Genomic DNA, 22,457 nt, shown 5'->3' with positions numbered 1-22,457 from the left:
TTCGCCGAAAAGCTATTTTAAAATCTGACATAGCGATTGCATAAAGGAGTTCTGTATCTATAATTCTTAAAATAATTGTTATGTATTTTGTCAACGTTTATGATGAGTAATTTAGTAAATTCACTGGCAGTTTTCGGTGGGAATACATTTTCTGAACATGACACGCCAATGTAAAAAGCTGTTTTTTGATATAAATATGAACTTGATTGAACAAAACATGCATGTATTGTATAACATAATGTCCTAGGAGTGTCATCTGATGAAGATCATCAAAGGTTAGTGCTTCATTTAGCTGTGTTTTGGGTTTTTGTGACATATATGTTTGCTTGGAAAATGGCTGTGTGATTATTTTTGGCTATGTACTCTCCTAACATAATCTAATGTTTTGCTTTCGCTGTAAAGCCTTTTTGAAATCGGACAATGTGGTTAGATTAACGAGAGTCTTATCTTTAAAATGGTGTAAAATAGTCGTATGTTTGAAAAATTTTAATGATTGCATTTTTGAGGTTTTTGTATTTCGCGTCACGCTGTTCCACTGGCTGTTGAATAGAGTGGGACAGTCACGTCCCACCTAGCCCATAGAGGTTAAGTGGCCGAACCAGAGCCCGGACTTGGACCCGACCGAACATCTCTGGAGAGACCTGAAAATAGCTGTGCAGCATCAGTCCCCATCCAACCTGACAGAGCTTGAGAGGATCTGCAGAGAAGAATGGGAGAAACTCCCCAAATAAATATCTGCCTAGCTTGTAGCATCATACCCAAGAAGACTCGAGGCTGTAATTGCTGGCAAAGGTACTTCACCAAAGTACTGAAAAAAGGGTCTGAATGCTTATGTAAATGTGATATTACTGGGGGTTTTTCTTCAGACATTTGCAAATATTTCTAAACCTGTTTTCGCTTTGACATGATGGTGTATCGTGTATAGATTGATGAGATAATTTTTTTAAATCCATTTTAGAATAAGGCTATAACCTAACAAAATGTGGATAAAGTCAAGGGGTCTGAATACTTTCCGAAGGCAGTGTATATTGAAATGCAATCACAGCTACATTTGTGCTCACTGCTCACTCTCAACGACCATGAACCTGAATTGGAAAATGTTTTTTCTGTATGACTAGAGCCCAAATAGACTCCAAAGTTAATACCAACGTTTAAGAATAACAACACATGCTGTCATTGTTCTGATGTTTTGTACATGAAAATGCTGGTTACTATAAATGGCTCAATTCACACAGTTAGCTAATTACATTGATATTCCATTTAAAAGCGTCTGTGTAAAACACTTCACATCATATCCAACAGAGATCAGTGGACATGGTTGCTAAAGACTTGAATAATGGGTGCTACTTGTTCTGCTATTCTTTGTGCATTATAATTCATGTCATGTCCTGCAAGGAATGTTGGATATTTGTTTTTTAGACAACGACATTGATTGGGAGTGTAATAGTGGAAAATGTAGAATTAGCACATCCATTCAAGCATCAATAAGTCCTCTATGTGGATGATTGAAATGACAGATCTAATGCGATCTATCACTGCTCTCTGGCCTGTGTCCAAAATCACTGTAAATGTAATCAAACAAAGGAGTTGATTTATCAAGGCTGTCAACATAGGGCAAGACACCACAGTGACCTCTAACCTACAGTACATCATCATCGGTCCGCACTTTGCTACACTGACCTGGTCACTCAGAAGGCGCGGCAGGAGGTCTCCGTCGTAAAGTGGTACAAATCACGCACGCATGCACACAGACACACACACACACACGCACACACACGAGCATGTGCGTACACACACACGTAACCTCCCCACACATACTCACAAAGAGATTAGGGGTGGACCATGCAGCCCATCCCTCTCAGGCTAAATAATCCAATTACCCACTTCCATTTGCAGACTATAGGATAACAGTCTCCTCCATTCATTGAAGTACTTAAATCAAGTCAGTGGTGGAATTATCGTCACTTGTGCTCTTTCAATGAAATTAAACTGGAGCTCTAAAGGCCCCCAATATGGCTGAGAGAGAAGGCTGACAGTCTATCTTGTGTAATTATCCATCTTGCACATTCCCCCCTAGGATCGCTCTCTCTTTTAAGGGCCTCTTAACATACAGGGTGTGTTACTACCATGTTTGTAGAGAGAAACAGAGGGAGACAAAGAGGGAGGGAGATAGAGAGGGAGGTGAAAATGGTTTTGCAATAGCCAGCACGTGTAAGACCATGTCTTGGCATGTCATCCTATTACGTCAGCAGACAGTAAGTCAGCAGCTGTGGAACGACATGTTTCAGCACTTTAGATGTGTTTCACTGGGCTTCTAAATGAACACAGACACAATCAGGGTAAACTAACACATTTCAATCACTCATAAATGTAGTACTCATGTAATAATAATGGACTGTGGAATGATTCTGTTGTCATCTTGAAAAATAAAATATTCTTAAGACTCAATGGACATTTCAACCAAAACTTGATAGCTCCCCTCTCAGCAGTTGGCCGTTGTTAAGGCATATTGTTGTAAACCCATTTTAACTTTCCTCCCTTCTTCATCAGTCATTCCTCAAGTTTTATTTTCAGCCCATGTCTGTTTCCACAATGCAGATCAATAAGACATAACGTAAGGAGATGTGATGTGCTCATCACTTAGACCGCTGCACCACTGGAGGCTCCCGAGTGGTGCAGTGGTCTAAGGCACTGCATCACAGTGCTAGAGGCATCACTACAGACCCTGGTGCGATCCCGGGCTGTATCCCAACCGGCCGTGATCAGGAGTCCCATAGGGCGACGCACAATTGGCCCAGTGTCGTCCAGGTTAGGGGAGGGTTTGGCCATCATTGTAAATAACAATTTGTTCTTAACTGACTTGCCTAGTTAAATAAAGGTTAAATAAATGAAATGATGCTGCAGTGGTGGTTGTTGTGGAGCTAGGTAGTAAACCTGCTGCATTGGATCAAGCCACACACTCATCCCATTAATCAAAGACCTAATTCTTTTTTTTACATGTACTTTTTAGTCATTTAGCAGGAGCTCTTATCCAGAGCTCCTTACACAAGCAATTATGGCTAAGTGCCTTGCTCAAGGGCACATCAACAGATTATACACCTAGTCAGCTCAGGGATTCAAACCAGCACTTTTCAGTTACTGGCCCAATGTTTTTAACCGCTAGGCTACCTGTCGCCCAAGTTGGCTCACATTAATACTATCAACTGCCGTTGCAGGGACACAGATTACAGTGCTCTTGAAATCTTTGTTTTAACAGCCTGACAATTAATGTGAACCTGAAGAGGCTATTGGTCTTCTATTGAGTTCTAGAATAGATAACTTAAGCTGTGTCTAATTAAAGAAAGTATACCACAGGAACAGGTAATCCATCCATACAGGTCCTTTATCTCCCTGACAGGATATTTGATTGAATCTGTCATAATGGTGGGTGTAGCTGGTGTATGCAGACAGGCGCAGGAGAGCAGAGAATTGGGAGCAACGTAACTTTACTTCGTAAATTAAAGGTGCAAGGTAAAACACTACACTTGTCCAAACACAAACACACGAACATCAACTTTTACGCATGGGCAAAAAACATCACCCGTCGAAATAACCAGTCACCAACATTACCGAACATGACACAAAACAATCCCGCACAACTCCATGGGGGAAACAGAGGGTTAAATACCTGAACAATAATTAGGGGAATGAAAAACAGGTGTGTAGAAACAAAGACAAAACAAATGGAAAATGAAAAGTGGATCGGCGATGGCTAGTAGACCGGCGACGCCGGCCGCCGAGCGCCGCCCGAACAAGGAGAGGAACCGACTTCGGCTGAAGTCGTGACAGAACCCTTATTTTACCAGGTAAGTTGACTCATTTACAGCAATGGCCTGGGGAGTAGTTACCGGGGAGAGGAATGAGCCAATTGGAAGCTGAGGATGACTAGGTGGCCATGATGGTATGAGGGCCAGATTGGGAATTTAGCCAGGACACTGGGGTTAACACCCTACTCTTACGATAAGTGCCATAGTATTTTTTGTGACCACAGAGAGTCAGGACACCTGTTTAATGACACAGGGTAATGATCCCAATCACTGCCCTGGGGCATTGGGATCTTTTTTTTAGACAAGACGAAAGAATGCTTCCTACTGGCCCTCCAACTCCACTTCCAGCAGGATCTGGTCTTCCAGCCAGAGACCAACCAGGGCCAACCCTGTGTAGCTTCAATGGCAAGCCAGCAGTGGGATGCAGGGTGGTATGCCGCTGGCCAAAACCACCAGTGATTCTGTTGTCTAACAGTTTTATTCAACCCTCATAGAGGTGGATTTGAGACCTGCTTGTAGAAGCTTACATAGATCATGTAAAAGATTTAGAGCTGGTCACTTGTATGGGTATTTGTATACCTCTCTGTCCCTGGAAGGTGTCCGGTATTTTAGAGATATGATAACAACATGTAATAAACACGCTACATGACTTGTAATTGATGTTATCTAAGAAGTAGATGGTGGGTTATTCTTGAGCCCGTTCATATGGTCCTACAGTTCAGTTATGGAGATGTAGCACTTCAATGTCAGACTTGATGCCGGTTTACAGTTTGTATGTTACATATGGGATGTTTGAAACCCAACTTAGCGCTGAGGTATGATTTATGCATGGACTAGTGGTTGGACTTGTGATGTCACATGCTCTGTGTCCCAGAAGGGCTGGCCCAGTTCTGGGATGGAGTGTGGCTGTGTGTGTGTGTGTGTGGCTATGTGTGAGTGTGTCTGTGTGTGCATGTGATGCTTGTGTTTCCTAGATGCTCTGGGTTGCATCCCCAGATACTTTGAAGCTTCCCAGTTAGCTCACCCATGTCACACAGGTAGATCTAGGACTCTGTCCAAGCCCCTCCCCCTTGGGCGCAAGTTTTTGCCCTAACACTACACAGCTGATTCAAACAACCAACTCATCATCAAGCTTTGATTATTTGTTTCAGCCGTGGAGTGCTAGGGCAAAAACTAAAACTCGTACCTGGGTGGGCCCCAGGACCGAGTTTGGAAAGCCTGACCTATGAAGTCGTCAAGTTTGACAGCCTTGATACAAAATACTAGCTTCAGACCTATTCATTGTCTGAGCCTAATCTGTAATGCCCAACACAAGAGATGAGAAGCAGGTACAGGGAGTGAACCATTTAATATAGACGGACATGTAACGGAACAAGAACAGCGTCTGGACATAAACACGACAAACAATGCTACTACAGGGAACAACATAGCGGAGCAGACATATATGCAGGGGCAATCAACAAAGTGAGGGAGTCCAGGTGAGTCCAATGAGCGCAGCTGCGCATAATGATGGTAACAGGTGCGTATGATGACAGGAGCATGGCACCCTCAGGGGGAGCAGGCATGACATAATCAGGGAAAGGGGGGATAGCTAGTCAGTTGTACAACTGAATACCTTCAACTGAAATGTGTCTTCCACATTTAATCAGAGAGGTGCGGGGGCTGCCTTAAAAAAACATCCATGTCTTTGGCACCTGGGGAACAGTGGGTTAACTGCCTTGCTCAGGGGCAGAACAACATATTTTTACCTTGTCATCTCGAGGATTTGATCCAGCAACCTTTGAGTTACTGGCCCGACGCGCTAACCACTAGGCTAATCACACACGTTTGATGAACTCAAACCCTACATGTTGACGGGAAGTGAAAATGAACCCGTCTAAAAAAGGAGTGGCCCTCAAGAGAGACAGTATAGAGATATATCACTGAGACATCACTCAGACTACAGTCCTCCCTTCAGACTGCAGACAACCTACACTCCTTCAATGACACCATAAGTCCTTATTTCCACAGTGAGACTCCAATGAGACTGACTTCTATTGAGACCGCACTTTGACCAATTGAGACTTCAGAGCCTTTCTGACACCAGTGAGAGTCCAGTGAGATTCAATCAGACAGGTGAAACCTTCAGTATGTCATACCTCACAGTGATTAATGGGATCCATGTGAATAATGGAGAGAGGAGCTCTAACTTTGTATCCTCATGTCAAAGCAGCCACTGCTGCCAACTCAGATGTACATCTCCACCCCATGTGTTTCCTGGTGTGGTCATGTATTATTCATTCCATCTAAGTATCATTTTATGTTAGTCTTCTTTTTTTATTAAACCAGGGTGGGGGGGGTTCTGTGGGGACAGACATACTTACACTTTGGTATTTTCCTCCCTGCCTTGCTGTTACATGGCCTTTACACATTTTTTTTATTGTTTGGACAGTTTTTGGTAGCCCTGAGTGGAGGGCAGAGCTGGTTCCGATATGCTTCTAAGTGTTGAACTCTTTCCAGTCCCACTCCTAAACTGACATAGTTGAATGATCAGGGACCAGAACTGAAGTGACTCTCTCAGATAATGTACCCTTATTCACTACCTCATTTGAAGTCACAATGTTGCATTTATTGTTGCATGTCCACATACCCAAGCAGATATTATGATACTGTAATAAGACTGATATAGAGGTTAGCTCACCGAGGTGACGTACTGGATGTCCCTACAGAGTTTAGTCTCTCTGGGGAAGTCTGCAAGGTCCAGGAAGTTATCCACCTGCACCTGGCCAATGATGTCGTGGCGGGAGAAGCGGTCAAAGTCGTAGACGCTGAAGTGCAGTTTACGTGTGGGCAGGTCAGTGTAGGCCACAGGGAACAGGAAGACCTCATCGAACACGGGGTTGAGGGTCTTGCGGTGCACCTTGGTCTGGTGCTTGGTCTTACGGTCGGGGAGCAGGTAGATTTTGACGTAAGGGTCAGAGGTTCCTGAGAAATCCTTGGCCGGTAAATCCTGGGCCTTGTGGATCTTGATGATGAGCTGCTCCAGGTCACAGTCGAACTTGAGGATGAAATGTATGCGGCCGCAGCTGTCCGTCTTCCTGCCGTCGTCCGTGTCCACAGAGCGTTGCTTATAGAGCTCGGGTTTGATCCGGCCCAGAGTGGCCAGGGACTCCTGTCTCTGGAACTGGCCAATATTGAAGTCTGGGTTGGATAGGTTCATTTGGCGGCGGATGGAGTTGTGCCTACAGAGGGTAGAGAAACCAGTTATCATTAGCTATAGACACAATGCAACATGGTTAGTTGAATTGACTTGTTAATTTTTTCTGTGTTGTGGGACTGACCGGACAGAGGAGGTGGGCTCAGTGATCTGGCGCTGCACGCGGGTGATGTGGCGGACATGGTTCTCCTTGAGCTTGGATTGGGCCTCCAGGGGGATGTCTGGGGATGTGTGGCTGATCTTCATGATTGCCTCGGGGACTAACAGGCCTGAAGGCTCCTTGACACAGTCTTCACTGTACTCATTCTCCACCCCATCCACCTCCATCATGACTGGCTGTTGGTCCCCCTGGCCATCCTTCAGGCTGTCGGGGAGGCCACGGTCGCGCCATGGCACCCAGCACAGCTTCCACGAGACGAAAAGTGAGACCCCGAAAAGGGCTAGGCCACAGGTGGTCACCACCAGAGACAGCAGGCTCACCGACACATCTGCATAGACAGACCCAGGGAGAGAAACAAGTTAGCAGGGAACTGTGGGACGATATATTTTGTATTGATAGCAAGATAATATAATATGCTATCAACTTTTCTTTCAATCTCTCCCAATGTGCTGCTGAAATTGATATTGTACAAACATTAGTACTAGTATGACAGACGTGACAATTGTTTCCATTAGCAAAGGAAGAGAAACTCATCAGATAGGTAGCGTTGTTCAGTTCAATCAACATGAACTCATCAGTAAGTGCTCTCATCTCAAATATCCACTCACAGATAGTAAAAGGGAAGTGGTTGGTGTCTGGAATAGCCTGGTGTGTTCCACCGGAATATGTTATGTTTCTCAGAAAGAGCATCTCACTATCTGATGAATGAGCTCGCTCTGTCTCCATGTCTCCTCTCCAATCCCCAGTCATTACGAATCAGGCCATGCAGACACAGAGAGGGCTTTTAGTCCACAGTGAATAAGCCCTTGTCAGAGTGTCCTGCCACTAGCTTCCCATCAGATCTACTGTCTACATTTTCTGTACCTGGACCATGTGTCCTCTCGACCGTACTTCCCTGTCATTATCTAGACCAGTGGAGGGAAATGGAGCCTCATGTGATGTTGAGTTATTCCTCCCACCAATCCATCCTGGTTGGGCTTTACCCATGAGAAGATGTGGGATCCACAGGCTCATTGGGCTGGCCCACATACTGCACTGGAAACCAGCTGGGTCTTTTGCATTAACCCACAGAGATAAATGGCATGCCCAGACATTGTGGCACTTCATTTTAGTGGTGACACATTTTTTGAGGATTCACTCATCTAGTTATCTGCTATTTTGACAACCGTTGGTACTTCTCAATGTGGCTGTTCTAAAAAGCAAAAATAAATTCAAGATAAAATATCAAAGACACTATATGAGTTTGGAAGCAGAATATCTCTTGCCCATGTTCATTGAATGCATGGAATGATAAACATTGTGACTATGTGTGTTGTCCCACCAAACTCCCAGCCCTGCTGGGACAACTGCACTTCCTATCCTAAAACTGACAAAGTGCCATCAACACAATGAGCTCTAAACACCACTCACTTTAATTGATTCTGCAGCTCAATCAATTACTAACAGGACAGATGTCTAAAGTTTCAACTTTCTCAAAGCCACACTGTCTGACCCATCAATTGTGGGTCGGGACCCACTTGTGGGTCTTGGCAGGGATCCAGGTAGGTCGCAAGGATGACATTGGCATCATTTTCAAACTAGCTACACACAGCCTGGTCCAGGCCAATTGATGCAAGCCTCTGAATAAGTAATGAATGATCCACATTATCGAAGGCTTTAGACAGGTCAATAAAAAGGGCCGCACAGTGTTTCTTCTTATTCAAAAAATTAAGAAGATCATTAAAACCAAAGAGGTAGCAGAGATGGTGCTATGACCTGGTCTGGAACCAAACTGGTGTATAGTTGAAAAGGATCTAAGTTAAGTACTGAATCTACCAAGGATTCTTGGATTTTTGAAAGGCAACAGAGTTTGGAAATGGGGTGATATTTATTTCAATCACACAGGTCCCCACCTTTAAAAACATATATATTTTTTTGTTATTCTTTGGTATGTGTATGTTTTTTTAACCGTTATGTTGGGTCGCGACTCAAAACACACCTCAAGTTGGTAGGTCACAAAACAAAAAAGGCTGTCCAAGCATGCATGAAAAATACATTTGTTGTACTGTAGCTGCTAAACTATCTAAATAGTTTTAGACTTTTTATGGAATCACACATGTTCCAATACAATACAATATTTTATAAATTATGTGTGCAGAAAACACAGTCAAATGTAAAGGCGCCAACTGTCTTGGGAAATAACAGCAGCATAGCATATGTTTTTTTAACAATGCAAATGTTTAAATAGATCTCTTAGCAAGGATGTTATGTCACTTTTGAAGTGAACCAAACTGCTCAATTTAATTTGACTGTGCCTAACTCTCTCTTTAATGAATCAATTGTACGAAACATGACAAATGAAGGTTGCTGTTGGTCAAAGTTGTCTGATGATCAAGCTAGGGGTCTGAAAGCTTAAACATTTAATTAAATTGGGATCGTTAACGTTTAGAAAAAACCTCTAACCTCCCAAAAATTGTTCTGTTTGTTTTCCCCATACAACATTTAAATCACAGTGCAGTTATCACACAACTCCCACCAACAGGTCCGGATCATCATCATCATCATCATCATCATCATCAAGGGAAAAAATGTATTTAACCTAATGCAACAGTGATGTAACGTAAGTAGGTGGAGATACTGTATGTATCTTTCAAATTATTTGCCACGGATATAAAATGCTCTGCACATCATTGTCGTTAACAGTTGGAAAAATGGCAGAGAGTGAGACAGGGAAGCGAGAGCAGCGAAGTCTTGTATGGCAAAACTTTGAGAAATTAAATGAGTAGGTAGTGAAATGCAAACTTTGCGAGGTCGAATTGAGCTCAAATGACAGTACAGGTGCAATGCTTAACAATCTGAAAGGGCGGCACCATGAGACCCAAACCCGTTGCTGGCAGCAGCACAGGCCCCCAACAACAGATATTAGACAGGCTCTTCAAATAAAATGTATATGCCACATGCTTCCTAAACAACAGGTGTAGACTAACAGTGCAATGCTTACGGGCCCTTCCCAACAATGCAGAGAAACAAAATAAAATAATAGAAAAATAATAACACAATGAGCAACGATAACTTGGCTATATACACGGGGTACCAGTACCGAGTCAATGTGCAGGGGTACGAGGTAATTGAGGTAGATACTGTATGTACATATAGTTAGGGGTATAGTGACTAGGCAACAGGATAGATAATAAACAGTAGCAGGAGTGTAAGTGATCAGTCAAAATAGTTTGTGCAAAAAGGGTCAATGCAGATACTGTAGTTCACACGAAAGAAGTGCGATAAGGGAGTGAGAAAATCAAAGCACTGATTACAGAAGTTATTGCAGTTGATATGCAGCCATTGTCAATGGTAAAGGATGTTGGCTTCAATGCCTTAATGGCATATCTAGAACCAGACTACAAGATGCCAGGTCTAAAAACTGATATGGCCGAATGGAAAAATTGTACAATGATTGCTCTGCAAGTACAAAGCACGAGCTCTCAAACACCCCATACGTGAAGTTAACAACAGATTGTTTGACGTCTATGAACACGCTGTCATACATCACTGCAACGAGCCATCACATTGACGAGAAGTGGGACATGAAGTCCCATGTACTGACCTCTGAGAACATGGAGGAGAGGCACACAGCAGAGAACCTAAAAATGGCATTAACTACCATCATTGCTGAGTGGGTGGGGGACAGCAGTAAGGTGAGCGCGGTATGGTAGCCAGGACTGCGGTAGATTGAACTGCATCACCCCCTAGCGGTCATATGCAGGACCATATGTGCATTGTGAATTCCCATGTCATTTTATGATTTTTTTCTTATAGTTTAAACGACAAAAAATTGCTGTTTAAACGTTTAGAACATTTTTACATTTGTCACATCCCTAGATCAAACAAATATTTCACAGGAACGATTGGTGTTGATCTTCAAAAAGAGAGCAAAAAGTTGAAGGATGGATTAAAGATGAAAAGGCATCGGAAGAGCTGTCTAGCTCACTTAAAAGCTATGTGCAGTTGCACACGCGGTAGAAGAGCACAATAGCTACTGCATTTTTTTTTTACCATGCTGTGCGACGCTCCTCTGATCAGCTCGGCGGCAAAAACAATAACAAAGGTGGTGGGGCGGCCAGTACTGCGGATTCCATCTTTAAATCTAAAGATGTGATACGCATGATAATACAGTCACATACAGTACTGACATATCAAACAGGTGTCATCTTCATCCTTTCTTTCATAATGATTTCTCCTGTCAGGCACGAACACAACCGTGTTCCAAATGCATGCATGATGTATGACGACTTATTGACGGTGTGTGTGTGTGTGTGTGTCTGTGTGTTGAGGTGGCCTCCTGCGAAACCAAATGGATCTCAGACGTGTCTCCACAGCAGGACACCACTCAGTGTGGGGAATACACATAATTGTGACCTGTAGCATACGTGCTGCTGCTGATTGCAAAATGATTTGGTGTTTGCCCCTTCACATGCATGCTGAATCAAACCCATTCACCTATTGTATTCAGTGGTTACCAAAGGAGCAATCAAGCTGGCAAACCTCTGATTTAATCTTGAAATTTTGTTAAGGATATGTTGGATAGACGCTATGGACATGAAGTAGAGTGAAAACCAATGTGCAGGTTCACGTGGGACATACAGTACTAAAGCAGATGTGCTCTTATGTATTTTGTGTACACTGTATTGTGATGTTCTGTTTTGTGGCGTAGACGATGGCGTTGCAGTGGATATCTGCCGTTTTACGGGCTCCTGAGCAACTCTTCTATTTTGTGTTTTTTTTAGTTTTTTTGTGGGATTTAACTTTTTTTGTACACCATATTTTTGCCAACATTTCCTATGACACCAGAACAGCGATCATGAACCTCGATATGGATGAAGATTTGTAAACTCCCTGACGAGACTACGTCAGCGACAAAATAAACCGCCCACATTAGCGCTTTTCCCAGGACAAGGAAAATAAATTGTTGGACAAAAGGATAATATAGACTAAGCTTGTCTGATTGGACAAGCAACAAAAAAAATGACCCAAAAATATTACTTCCTAACAATTAATCCGATCCATTGGATCAAAGTGTCCTAAGGATGCTTTTTGACACCTCACACCCGGTCGTACGTTTTTTATGCAGCAGAGAACTCTCTGTATCAACCAAAGGAATGTCTTAGTCTCCAGAAGACTTTTGCCGCCCAAAGAATCTAACGTCCAAAAAGTGAACACTGGAACAATATTCCTAACATCAGAATGTGGGAAATGGTCAGTTGGGACCTAAAGAATAATCATGTCATATTGTTTTCATTTTGTAATGTCATTAGTAAGGTTATAAAGGGAATACTGTAACTTGAAATGTATTTACACTACAGGTACAGTGGTTCCTCCTTTAAAAGTTGTGTCATACTGCGGCACACCTTGCGGGCTGCTGCAGCATTCTGTGGCACGTTATTTATTTTTTCTGTTAATGCAAGTTATTGCTAGTTTGACCACCAGAGGGCATCTTTGAGAAGCATTTGAAAGTCTTCCGTATTGTCATTACCAGAGAATTTAAAACCTTTTTTGTAATAACATAGTATATGGGATTGATTTTAAGAAATTTGTCTTAATGAATTTGATTAATATTATGGTGTTTCTATTCCGAGAAAAACGAAGAACGAAACAGAAGGGTTTCTGTTAGGATGGAATGGAAAATATGTCGCTGTACAATGTGACGTAGGCTACAGAAATATTGGAACAGAAAATATATTTACAGAAATTTTGGAACAATGTTGTCTAATGAAGGCAAACAATTTAGAATCCTCCAATCTTCACCAAAATGTCTGTAAATCAGTGATATTTATTCCCATAGTAATTCGTTATGGATCCATAACTAAATCAACATCTGCATTTTGAAAGAGTTTTCTTTATTATTATTTAATTAAGGAAAGAATAAAGAGGCTGATGAAGAAATACAGTACTGTACAGTATATACTTTTACATTTGGATAATAAAGTATTTAAGCATCGAATACATTGCAAGTTGAGGGATTTTCACGACAGTAGCCGGGCTATAAAAAGTCTATTGTCCTGCTAATAGGACACTTTTGCATGATGGGCTACACCTGCTACAGTTGTGAAGACACAGCATCTTGTTTACAGAACATCTTTTTTACATTCTTTCTTGTAATCACAATGTCACACATAATTTGTATCTACCTTTCCAATTACTTTAAGAGTTTGGGATTTACAAATGTGCGCTTTTCATTATTAGCTACATTGTTTTAGGTTTAACGTGCAGACTTTTTTTCTTTAAATGATTGTTTTATGTAGGATGTTACATTTTTGACCAGTTGCAATTGTAAGTAGGCCTAATAAAGAAAATCCTACTTCTATTAGGCTGTTAAGCCTCATATCCTACCTCAGCCAGTTAAATTATTTTTTATAGGTTTAGGCTTCGAAGAAATAGACTCCAATAAAGACCTCCTGTTGTTTGTAAAGTCAAATTAAAATTAAGATTACTGTTGAAATGAATTGCTCGACTGGTGTAGGTTTTCTCCATCTGTTGGTGTGCAACACTTGCATAACAAATTTGTTTAACAAATTCTTATTTACAACGACGGCCTACCCCGGCCAAACCCGGATGATGCTGGGCCAATTGTGTGCCGCCCTATGGCACTCCCAATCACGGTCGGATGTGAAACAGCCTGAATTCAAACCAGGGACTGTAGTGAAGCTGCTTGCACCGAGATGCAGTGCCTTAGACCGCAGAACGACTCGGGAGCCATGACCGATACACTGTATATATACAGTTGAAGTCGGAAGTTTACATACACCTTATCCAAACACATTTAAACTCAGTTTTTCACAATTACTGACATTTAATCAAAGTAAAAACTCCCTGTCTTAGGTCAGTTAGGATCACCACTTTATTTTAAGACTGTGAAATGTCAGAATAATAGTGGAGAGAATGATTTATTTCAGCTTCTATTTCTTTCATTACATTCCCAGTGGGTCTTCCACAAGCTTCTCACAATAAGTTGGGTGAATTTTTGCCCATTCCTCCTGACAGAGCTGGTGTAACTGAGTCAGGTTTGTAGGCCTCCTTGCTCGCACACACTTTTTCAGTTCTGCCCACAAATTGTCGACAGGACTGAGGTCAGGGCTTTGTGACGGCCACTCCAATATCTTGACTTTGTTGTCTTTAAGACATTTTGCCACAACTTTGGAAGTATGCTTGGGGTCATTGTCCATTTGGAAGACCCATTTGCGACCAAGCTTTAACTTCCTGACTGATGTCTTGAGATGTTGCTTCAATATATCCACATAATTTTCCCCCTCATGATGCCATCTATTTTGTGAAGTGCACCAGTCCCTCCTGCAGCAAAGCACCCCCATAACATGATGCTGCCACCCCCGTGCTTCACGGTTGGGATGGTGTTCTTTGGCTTGCAAGCCTCCCCCTTTTTCCTCCAAACATAACGATGGTCATTATGGCCAGTTATATTTTTGTTTCATCAACCATGTGCAGTTGCAAACCATAGTCTGGCTTTTTTATGGCGGCTTTGGAGCAGTGGCTTCTTCCTTGCCAAGCGGCCTTTCAGGTTATGTCGATATAGGACGCGTTTTACTGTGGATATAGATACTTTTGCTGTTGTTCTGGGATTAATTTGCACTTTTCGCACCAAAGTACGGTCATCTCTAGGAGACAGAACGCTTCTCCTTCCTGAGCGGTATGACGGCAGCGTGGTCCCATGGTGTTTATACTTGCGTACTATTGTTTGTACAGATGAACGTGGTACCTTCAGGCATTTGGAAATTGCTCCCAAGGATGAACCAGACTTGTGGAAGCCCACCATTTTTCTTCTGAGGTCTTGGCTGATTTCTTTTGATTTTCCCAAGATGTCAAGAAAGAGGTACTGAGTTTGAAGGTAGGCCTTGAAATACATCCACAGGTACACCTCCAATTACCTCAAATGATGTCAATTAGCCTGTCAGAAGCTTCTAAAGCCATGACATCATTTTCTGGAATTTTCCAAGCTGTTTAAAGGAACAGTCAACTTAGTGTATGTAAGCTTCTGACTCATTGGAATTGTGATACAGTGAATTATAAGTGAAATAATCTGTCTGTAAACAAATGTTGGAAAAATGACTTGTGTCATGCACAAAGTAATGTCCTAACCGACTTGCCAAAACAATAGTTTGTTAACAAGAAATTTGTGGAGTTGTTGAAAAACAAGTTTTAAGGACTCTTTTCCCCACCCGCTTCTCTATCCCTGTGTAACAAGCCGTCATATCTTGTCAGTCCACTAGGGACCTTTGTCTCATGTAAGTGTGTATGTGTATTCTGTGTTATTATTTAGTTAGCTAGTAAATAAATAATTAAACCAATTTGTGTAGTACTGAATAATGCTCAAGGCTGTGGTTTTTGCAGATCCAAGAAGGTTGCGACCGTTAAGTTATGAGACTGATATGGAGTAATGATTAATAAGTTACTGTTAGTTGATAAATAACTTATACAGTACCGTTCAAAAGTTTGGGGTCACTTAGACATTTCCTTGTTTTTGAAAGAAAAGCACATTTTTTGTCCATTAAAGTAACGTCAAATTGATCAGAAATACAGTGTAGACATTGTTAATGTTGTAAATGACTATTGTAGCTGGAAACGGCAGATTTTTTATGGAATATCTACATAGGCGTACAGAGGCCTATTATCAGCAACCATCACTCCTGTTTTCCAATGGCACGTTGTGTTAGCTATTCCAAGTTTAAAAGGCTAATTGATCATTACAAAAACCCTTTTGCAATTAAGGTATGTTAGCACAGCTAAAAACTGTTGTCCTGATTAAAGGAGCAATAACATTCTTTAGACTAGTTGAGTATCTGGAGCATCAGCATTTGTGGGTTCGATTACAGGCTTAAAATGGCTAGAACTCACAAATGCTAATGCTCCAGATACTCAACTAGTCTAAAGAAGGCCAGTTGTATTGCTTCTTTAATCAGAACAACAGTTTTCAGCTGTGCTAACATAATTGCAAAACGGTTTTCTAATGATAAATTTGCCTTTAAAATGCTAAACTTGGATTAGCTAACACAACGTGCCATTGGAACACATGGCTGATGGTTGCTGATAATGGGCCTCTTTACGCCTATGTAGATATTGCATAAAAAAATATGACGTTTCATGTTACAATAGTAATTTTCAACATTATTAATGTCTACACTGTATTTCTGATCAATTTGATGTTATTTTAATGGACAAAAAAATTGCTTTTCTTTCAAAAACAAGGACATTTCTTAGTGACCCCAAACTTTTGAACAGTAGTGTATATCTTCCAGAGTTTAATTTGGGAGATGGTAACTCGTTAAAGAACTTATTTCATGGTGCCCCTAATCCTAATGAGTTAATTCTGACATGATTAATTTAATCGAGTAACAATTAAACATAGTTAGTGGATTATATAAATAACAGTCATCAAATTAATTAAAGTAAAGTCACGACAGTGTGAACGTGGTTTCTCAACAATGAAGAGGATCAAAACAGATTAGCCATCCAGTCTGAATTCCCCACAACTGCAAAGGCTCATGTTCCTGTGGTGGAGGGTCCTCCTATGGAAGATTTTACAGCTTCCCAAAGATGGTGGTCTTCAAGTCTGAGAAAACATAGACCAGGGTTCAACCCCTGGTTGTCCAGACAACAGCGAAGGAGGGGAGACGAGTTAGAGGAGAATGAAGAAGGAGATGAGCTGGAGGAGGACTGATCACACACACCCACACGTGTCTATGTAACTCCGTCTATGTCTGCCTGCCTGCTAGGATGATATACAGGAAAGTGATCCTCATTTAAAGCAGTAAGTAGGTATATACCATGTCTGACTTCCTTAGTAAGTCTTATAAGTACTGTACATACAGTACATACTGTATAGTCATACATAATTCACGAGTAAAGTATATTTAATACAATTTTACTTGGTGGGTATTTGTGTGTTATTCATCAACATGTGGACTTGAACTTCATTGTGTGAGTCATTGTGTTCTGTGACATTTTGATCTCTGCGTTTTATAGATGCATCTCTTTATCTATGTATGTTGCTATTGTGAGGTTAACAGACATCAAGCAGCTTTAATTAGCCTGCCATAGGTTGTCATATATGGTAATTAATCAATTCTACCCCTCAAGGGAAAATGTAAATTAATTCACTGATTAACTGATGCACTTTATTGTATGCAGATTCAGTTTGTTATAGTTTCCATATTGTTGGAGTGTCAGAAAATGTCCACTGTTATTAAAATAACAATAATGATCAAATCGCATCTGTCAATAATATTTTTTTTCCTACAACAGAATTTTCAGTTTTGGCCAAGTATTTTTAGCTATTGAACAAGTAAAAAATAAGTCCCACACAGCGATCTGCTCCCCACGTCTGGTGCAGGTACCTCCGGCACACTCCCCTCTCTCCCTAGCCTTTGCTCGCCTCCAGCACACACGCACATACATTCACACACCGCAGACTTTGCACTGATCTGAATTTTATGTAGGCTAATTAACTTGTGAAGCTTAATATGTGAGCTCACTCAGAAACACTTTAATTAACTAGCATAGACCTAGTATTTGTTTATTTTATCTCAGACTTTTATAGTCTACTGGACTCATTGAGAGCTACTCTCTTATGTTGTGGGGCGAGTGACTCTTTGAACTTACAATGCCTAGCCCCAAGTTGTTTTTTTTCTTGTGCTTTGTGCTATTTGCTCCATGACTCCTGCACGCTTTGGTGACTATAAACTTTCTCGTTTACCCAACCGTGGGACAGACAATGTTTGTTCCCACACTTGCGACTCAGACTATCTATCTGTTACACGGTCTCTTGACCACCCATACTATTTTAACCCCCTCTAGCTGGATTTGCATTCATGTTAACTGATGAAAGTGCTGTACAATTTGATCTTGTTGCCATCTGATGCACATTCTAATGTCATAAATAATCAACATCGCAAAGCTCTCCTTGTCCTCTGCCGTGCCCTGATTGTATTACTGCTGATGATATCTGGAAATGTACACCTTGGCCCGTCTACTGTTGCAAGCCCCAATTCTGTCTTGCGCTCGGATGATTTCTGCTTCACTGATTTCTTCTCTCGTAAAAGCCGTTAACACTAGAAGATTATTATCTAAAATGTAGCAATTGAAAGTGTGGGTTCACAGCTCCAATCCAGATGTGTTTTATCATTACTGAGACATGGTTAAGAAAGACTGTTCTGAACACTGATGTTAACCTTTCTGGTTATATCCTTTGACAGCAAGACAGATCTTCCTAAGGTGGTGGAGTGGCAATCTTTACCAATGAACACCTTCAGTGCTCGGTTGTCTCCATCAAGTCTGTCCCAAAACTATTTGATTTGCTGGTTTTAAGCATTAAGCTTTCAAATAGCTCTTTGTTGACTGTTGCTGGGTGTTATCAAACTCCATCAGCACTGGCCTGTACCCTACCAGTCCTAAGCTCTCTCCCCTTATACTAAATCTGAATTTATCCTGCTATGTGAACTAAACTGTGACATGTTTAAACCACCCGACCAAGTCTTAAAACAATGGGACTTCCTAAATCTCTCTCAGATTATTATCAATTCCACAAGATATGACTGCAAATACCCAGGAAAGGCTACTCTCCTTGATGTTATCCTCACAAATAATCCTGAAAGGTATCAGTCTGGTGTTTTCTGTAATGCTCTTAGTGATCAATGTTTTACGTCCTGTGTTCGTAATGGCTGCTCAGTGAAACGACCTGTCCTGATTTGTCATAAAGCGTTTGCTGAAAAACTTTAATGAGCAAGCCTTCCTTCATCACCTGGCCTCTGTAAATTGGGATAGATTCAGTTTGATCCCCTCTGTTGAAGATGCTTGGGGCTTCTTTTTAAAATATTTTCAGTGGTATTGTTAACAAGCACGCTCTCATAAAGAAAATGTAAATTAAAAATAGTTTCAGTACCTGATTTGACGGTGATCTGGTGGAGTTACTCCACCTCAATAACACCATTTGGCAAAATGCTCGGCACAAAATACTCAGGCTGACTGGCTGTCGTTCAGACAAATGAGAAGTAAGTGCACTCAGGCTATCCCGAAGGCCAGCATTAGTTACTTTCAGGAGCAGTTCTCTCTCTGTGGGTCTAACACCAAGAAGTTCTGGAAAACGATGATAGACCTGGAGAATAAACCCTGTTCACAGCTGCCCATGTCCCTTAAGGTTGATGATGTGGTTGTTACTAACAAGGAGCGTATGGCTGAGCTCTTTAATCACCACTTCATTAAGTCAGGATTCCTATCTGACTCAGCCATCACTCCTTGCCTGTCCAACACTTCCTCATCTCCCAGCCTTTATAATGCTCCTCCCTCTTTTTTCACTGCCCTGCTACACAGCTTCTCCCTGCAGGCAGCGGTCACTGAGTCTGAGGTGCTAAAGGAGTTCCTTAAACTTGACCCCCAAAAAAACATCTGGGTGAGATGGTTTAGATCCTTTCTTCTTTTAAGGTTGCAGCCCCTATCATCACTGAGCAGCCCCTATCACCCCTATCATCATCACTCACCTTGTTAGCCTGTCTCTCCTCTCTGGGGAGGTTCCCATTGATTGGAAGGAAGCCACGCTAAGTCCTTTATTTAAATGGGAGATCAAGCTGATCCTAATTGTTATAGGCCAAAGTCTTGCCCTATTTATCAAAAGTGTTGGAAAAACTTGCCAATATTCAACTGACTGGCTGTCACATTCTTCTTCGTCAGAAGATAAAGAGAAATCATTGTCGGACCAATACGCAGCGAGATCGTATGTACTCATCTTCTTTATTACGGAAAAGAAGGGAAACCAAAATAAACACGTACACAAAACACAATGCCGAATAACAGTCTGGTAAGGCACAAGGCTATACACAGAACAATCTCCCACAAACTCCAAACACAAACACATACCTAATTATAGGACTCTCTATCAGAGGCAACTAGAAAACACCTGCCTCCAATTGAGAGTCCAACACCCAATACCTAAACATAGAAATACTAAACTAAAAAGAACATAGAAATACAAAAACATAGAACATAACCCAAAACCCGGAAATAATAAATCAAACACCCTTCTAAACAAACCACCACCCCGAACCACATAAAACAAATACCCTCTGCCACGTCCTGACCAAACTACAATAACAAATAACCCCTATTACTGGTCAGGACGTGACACTGGCTGACTTGATGTCTATAGTATTCTCACTGGAATGCAATCTGAATTCCACTCAGGTTACAGATGTGTAACTTGAGTTTGAGTTTATTTTATTTTTACAGCGACAGTAAAAATACTGTAACCTTACATGTTCTAAATTATGTCACCACTGCCCTTGATTCTAAGCAATGTTGTTTTGCTATTTTTATTTACTTTTTAAAGCCAAAGCTTTGATACGGTAGACTTGAATGTGTAAAGTCAGAACATATGATGTCTCAGCTACCAAGGGAGTACCCAAGGCTCAATCATAGGCCCCAAGCTCTTCTCAATTCACATCAATAACATAGCTCAGGCAGTAGGAAGCTCTCTCATCCATTTATATGCAGATTATACCGTTTTATACTCAGCTCCCCCTCCCCGGATGTTGTGTTAAATGCTCTACAACAACGCTTTCTTAGTGTGCAATAAGGTTTCTATGCCCTTAACCTTCTTTTGAACTCACCAGTGTTATTACAACCTCTGAGGATGTGGAGCTTGAGGTACTTGGGAGTATGGCTAGAGAGTACACTGTCCTTCTTTCAGCACATACAGTATCCAAGCTGCAGGCTAAGGTTAAATCTAGACGTGATTTCCTCAATTGTAATCGCTCCACTTTCACCCCAGCTGCCAAACTAACCCTGATTCAGATGACCATCCTACCCAGAGATGTAATCCTACAGAGATGTAATTTATAGATCGGCAGGAAAAGGGTGCTCTCGAGTGGCTAGACGTTCTTTACCATTTGACCATCAGATTTTCCACCAATGCTCCTTATAGGACACATCCCTGCACTCTATACTCCTCTGTAAACTGGCCATCTCTGTATACCCAGCGCAAGACCCACTGGTTGATGCTTATTTAAAAAACCCTCTTAGGCCTCACTCCCCCCTATCTGAGCTACCTACTGCAACACTCATCCTCCACATACAACACATCGACAGGGCAGTAGTGGAGCGGGTTGAGAGATTCAAGTTCCTCGGTGTCCACATCACTAAAGAATTATCATGGTCCACGTACACCAACACAGCTGTGAAGAAGGCGCGACAATGCCTCTCCCCCATCATGAGTCTTAAAGGATTCGGCATGGGCCCTCAGATCCTCAAAACGTTATACAGCTGCACCATTGAGAGCATCTTCACTGGCTGCATCACCGCTTGGTATGGTAACTGTTTGGCATCTGACCGCAAGGCACTGCAGAGGGTAGTGCGTAAGGTTCAGTACATCACTGTGGCCGAGCTCCCTGCCATTCAGGCCCCAAAAATGGTCAAAGACTCCAGCCACCCAAGTCACAGACTGTTCTCTCTGCTACCGCACGGCAAGCGGTACCGATGCACCAAGTCTGGAACCAACAGGACCCTGAACAGCTTTTACCCCCAAGCCATAAGATGGCTAAATAGTTCACCAATAGCTACCCGGACTATCTGCATTGACCCTTTTTGCACTAACAATTATTTTTATCACGTATGCTGCTGTTACTGTCTATCTATCTTGTTGTCTAGTCACTTTACCCCTACCTACAGTATACTGCTGTTACTGTTTATTATCTATCCTGTTGCCAAGTCACTTTACCCCTACCTACAGTATATGTACATATCTACCTCAATTACCTCGTACCCCTGCACATCGACTCTACCAGTATCCCGTGTATATAGCCAAGTTATTGATACACATTGTGCATTTACTCTTTGTGTTGTTATTTTTCTATTTTTCAAATGTTTTCTCTCTGCATTGTTGGGAAGGGCCCGTAAGCATTTCACTGTTAGTCTACAGCTGTTGTTTACGAAGCATGTGACAAATAAAATGTGATTTGAATTGATTATTTGAATGCTGAAAAGAGCGATATCAACCACAGGGAATATAAGAGCACTAGAAGGTTAGTAGATTAACAAAGGGAAGAACTCATCGAACCAGAGGGCAACAGCACAGTTCGACCGCCCACATTTTTCCCAGCTTGAGTGGAAAGCAATGAATATGTTATAATTTCTCAAGGAGCCCCTCCGGTCTGACCTGTGTTTTCTCCTACACTGGGCTGCTGGCTCCTGGCCTATCCACCAGGGGCTACACTCTGCCTGCTGGGGGTGACCTTGATTTGGGAGAAAGAAGCTCCTTCAA

At 41.8% G+C, this 22,457-nt stretch overlaps 1 protein-coding gene across 1 annotated transcript in view; it reads right to left on the bottom strand.

Annotated features, from left to right (window-relative positions):
* Nucleotides 1-22,457, bottom strand: part of LOC106573278 (synaptotagmin-9) — a 50,487-nt gene that overhangs the window by 12,347 nt on the left and 15,683 nt on the right. Inside the window, exons 2-3 of the mRNA XM_014148186.3 lie at nt 7,127-7,490; nt 6,487-7,027 (exon numbers count right to left, since the gene is read on the bottom strand). Of these exons, the coding sequence (XP_014003661.1) occupies nt 6,487-7,027; nt 7,127-7,490 (905 nt within the window). The remainder of the gene's footprint in view (nt 1-6,486; nt 7,028-7,126; nt 7,491-22,457) is intronic.

Source organism: Salmo salar, chromosome 16, assembly GCF_965601325.2.
Source record: "Salmo salar chromosome 16, fSalSal1, whole genome shotgun sequence".
NCBI classification, from domain to species: domain Eukaryota; kingdom Metazoa; phylum Chordata; class Actinopteri; order Salmoniformes; family Salmonidae; genus Salmo; species Salmo salar.
This window is presented reverse-complemented; position numbering and strand designations above follow the sequence as displayed.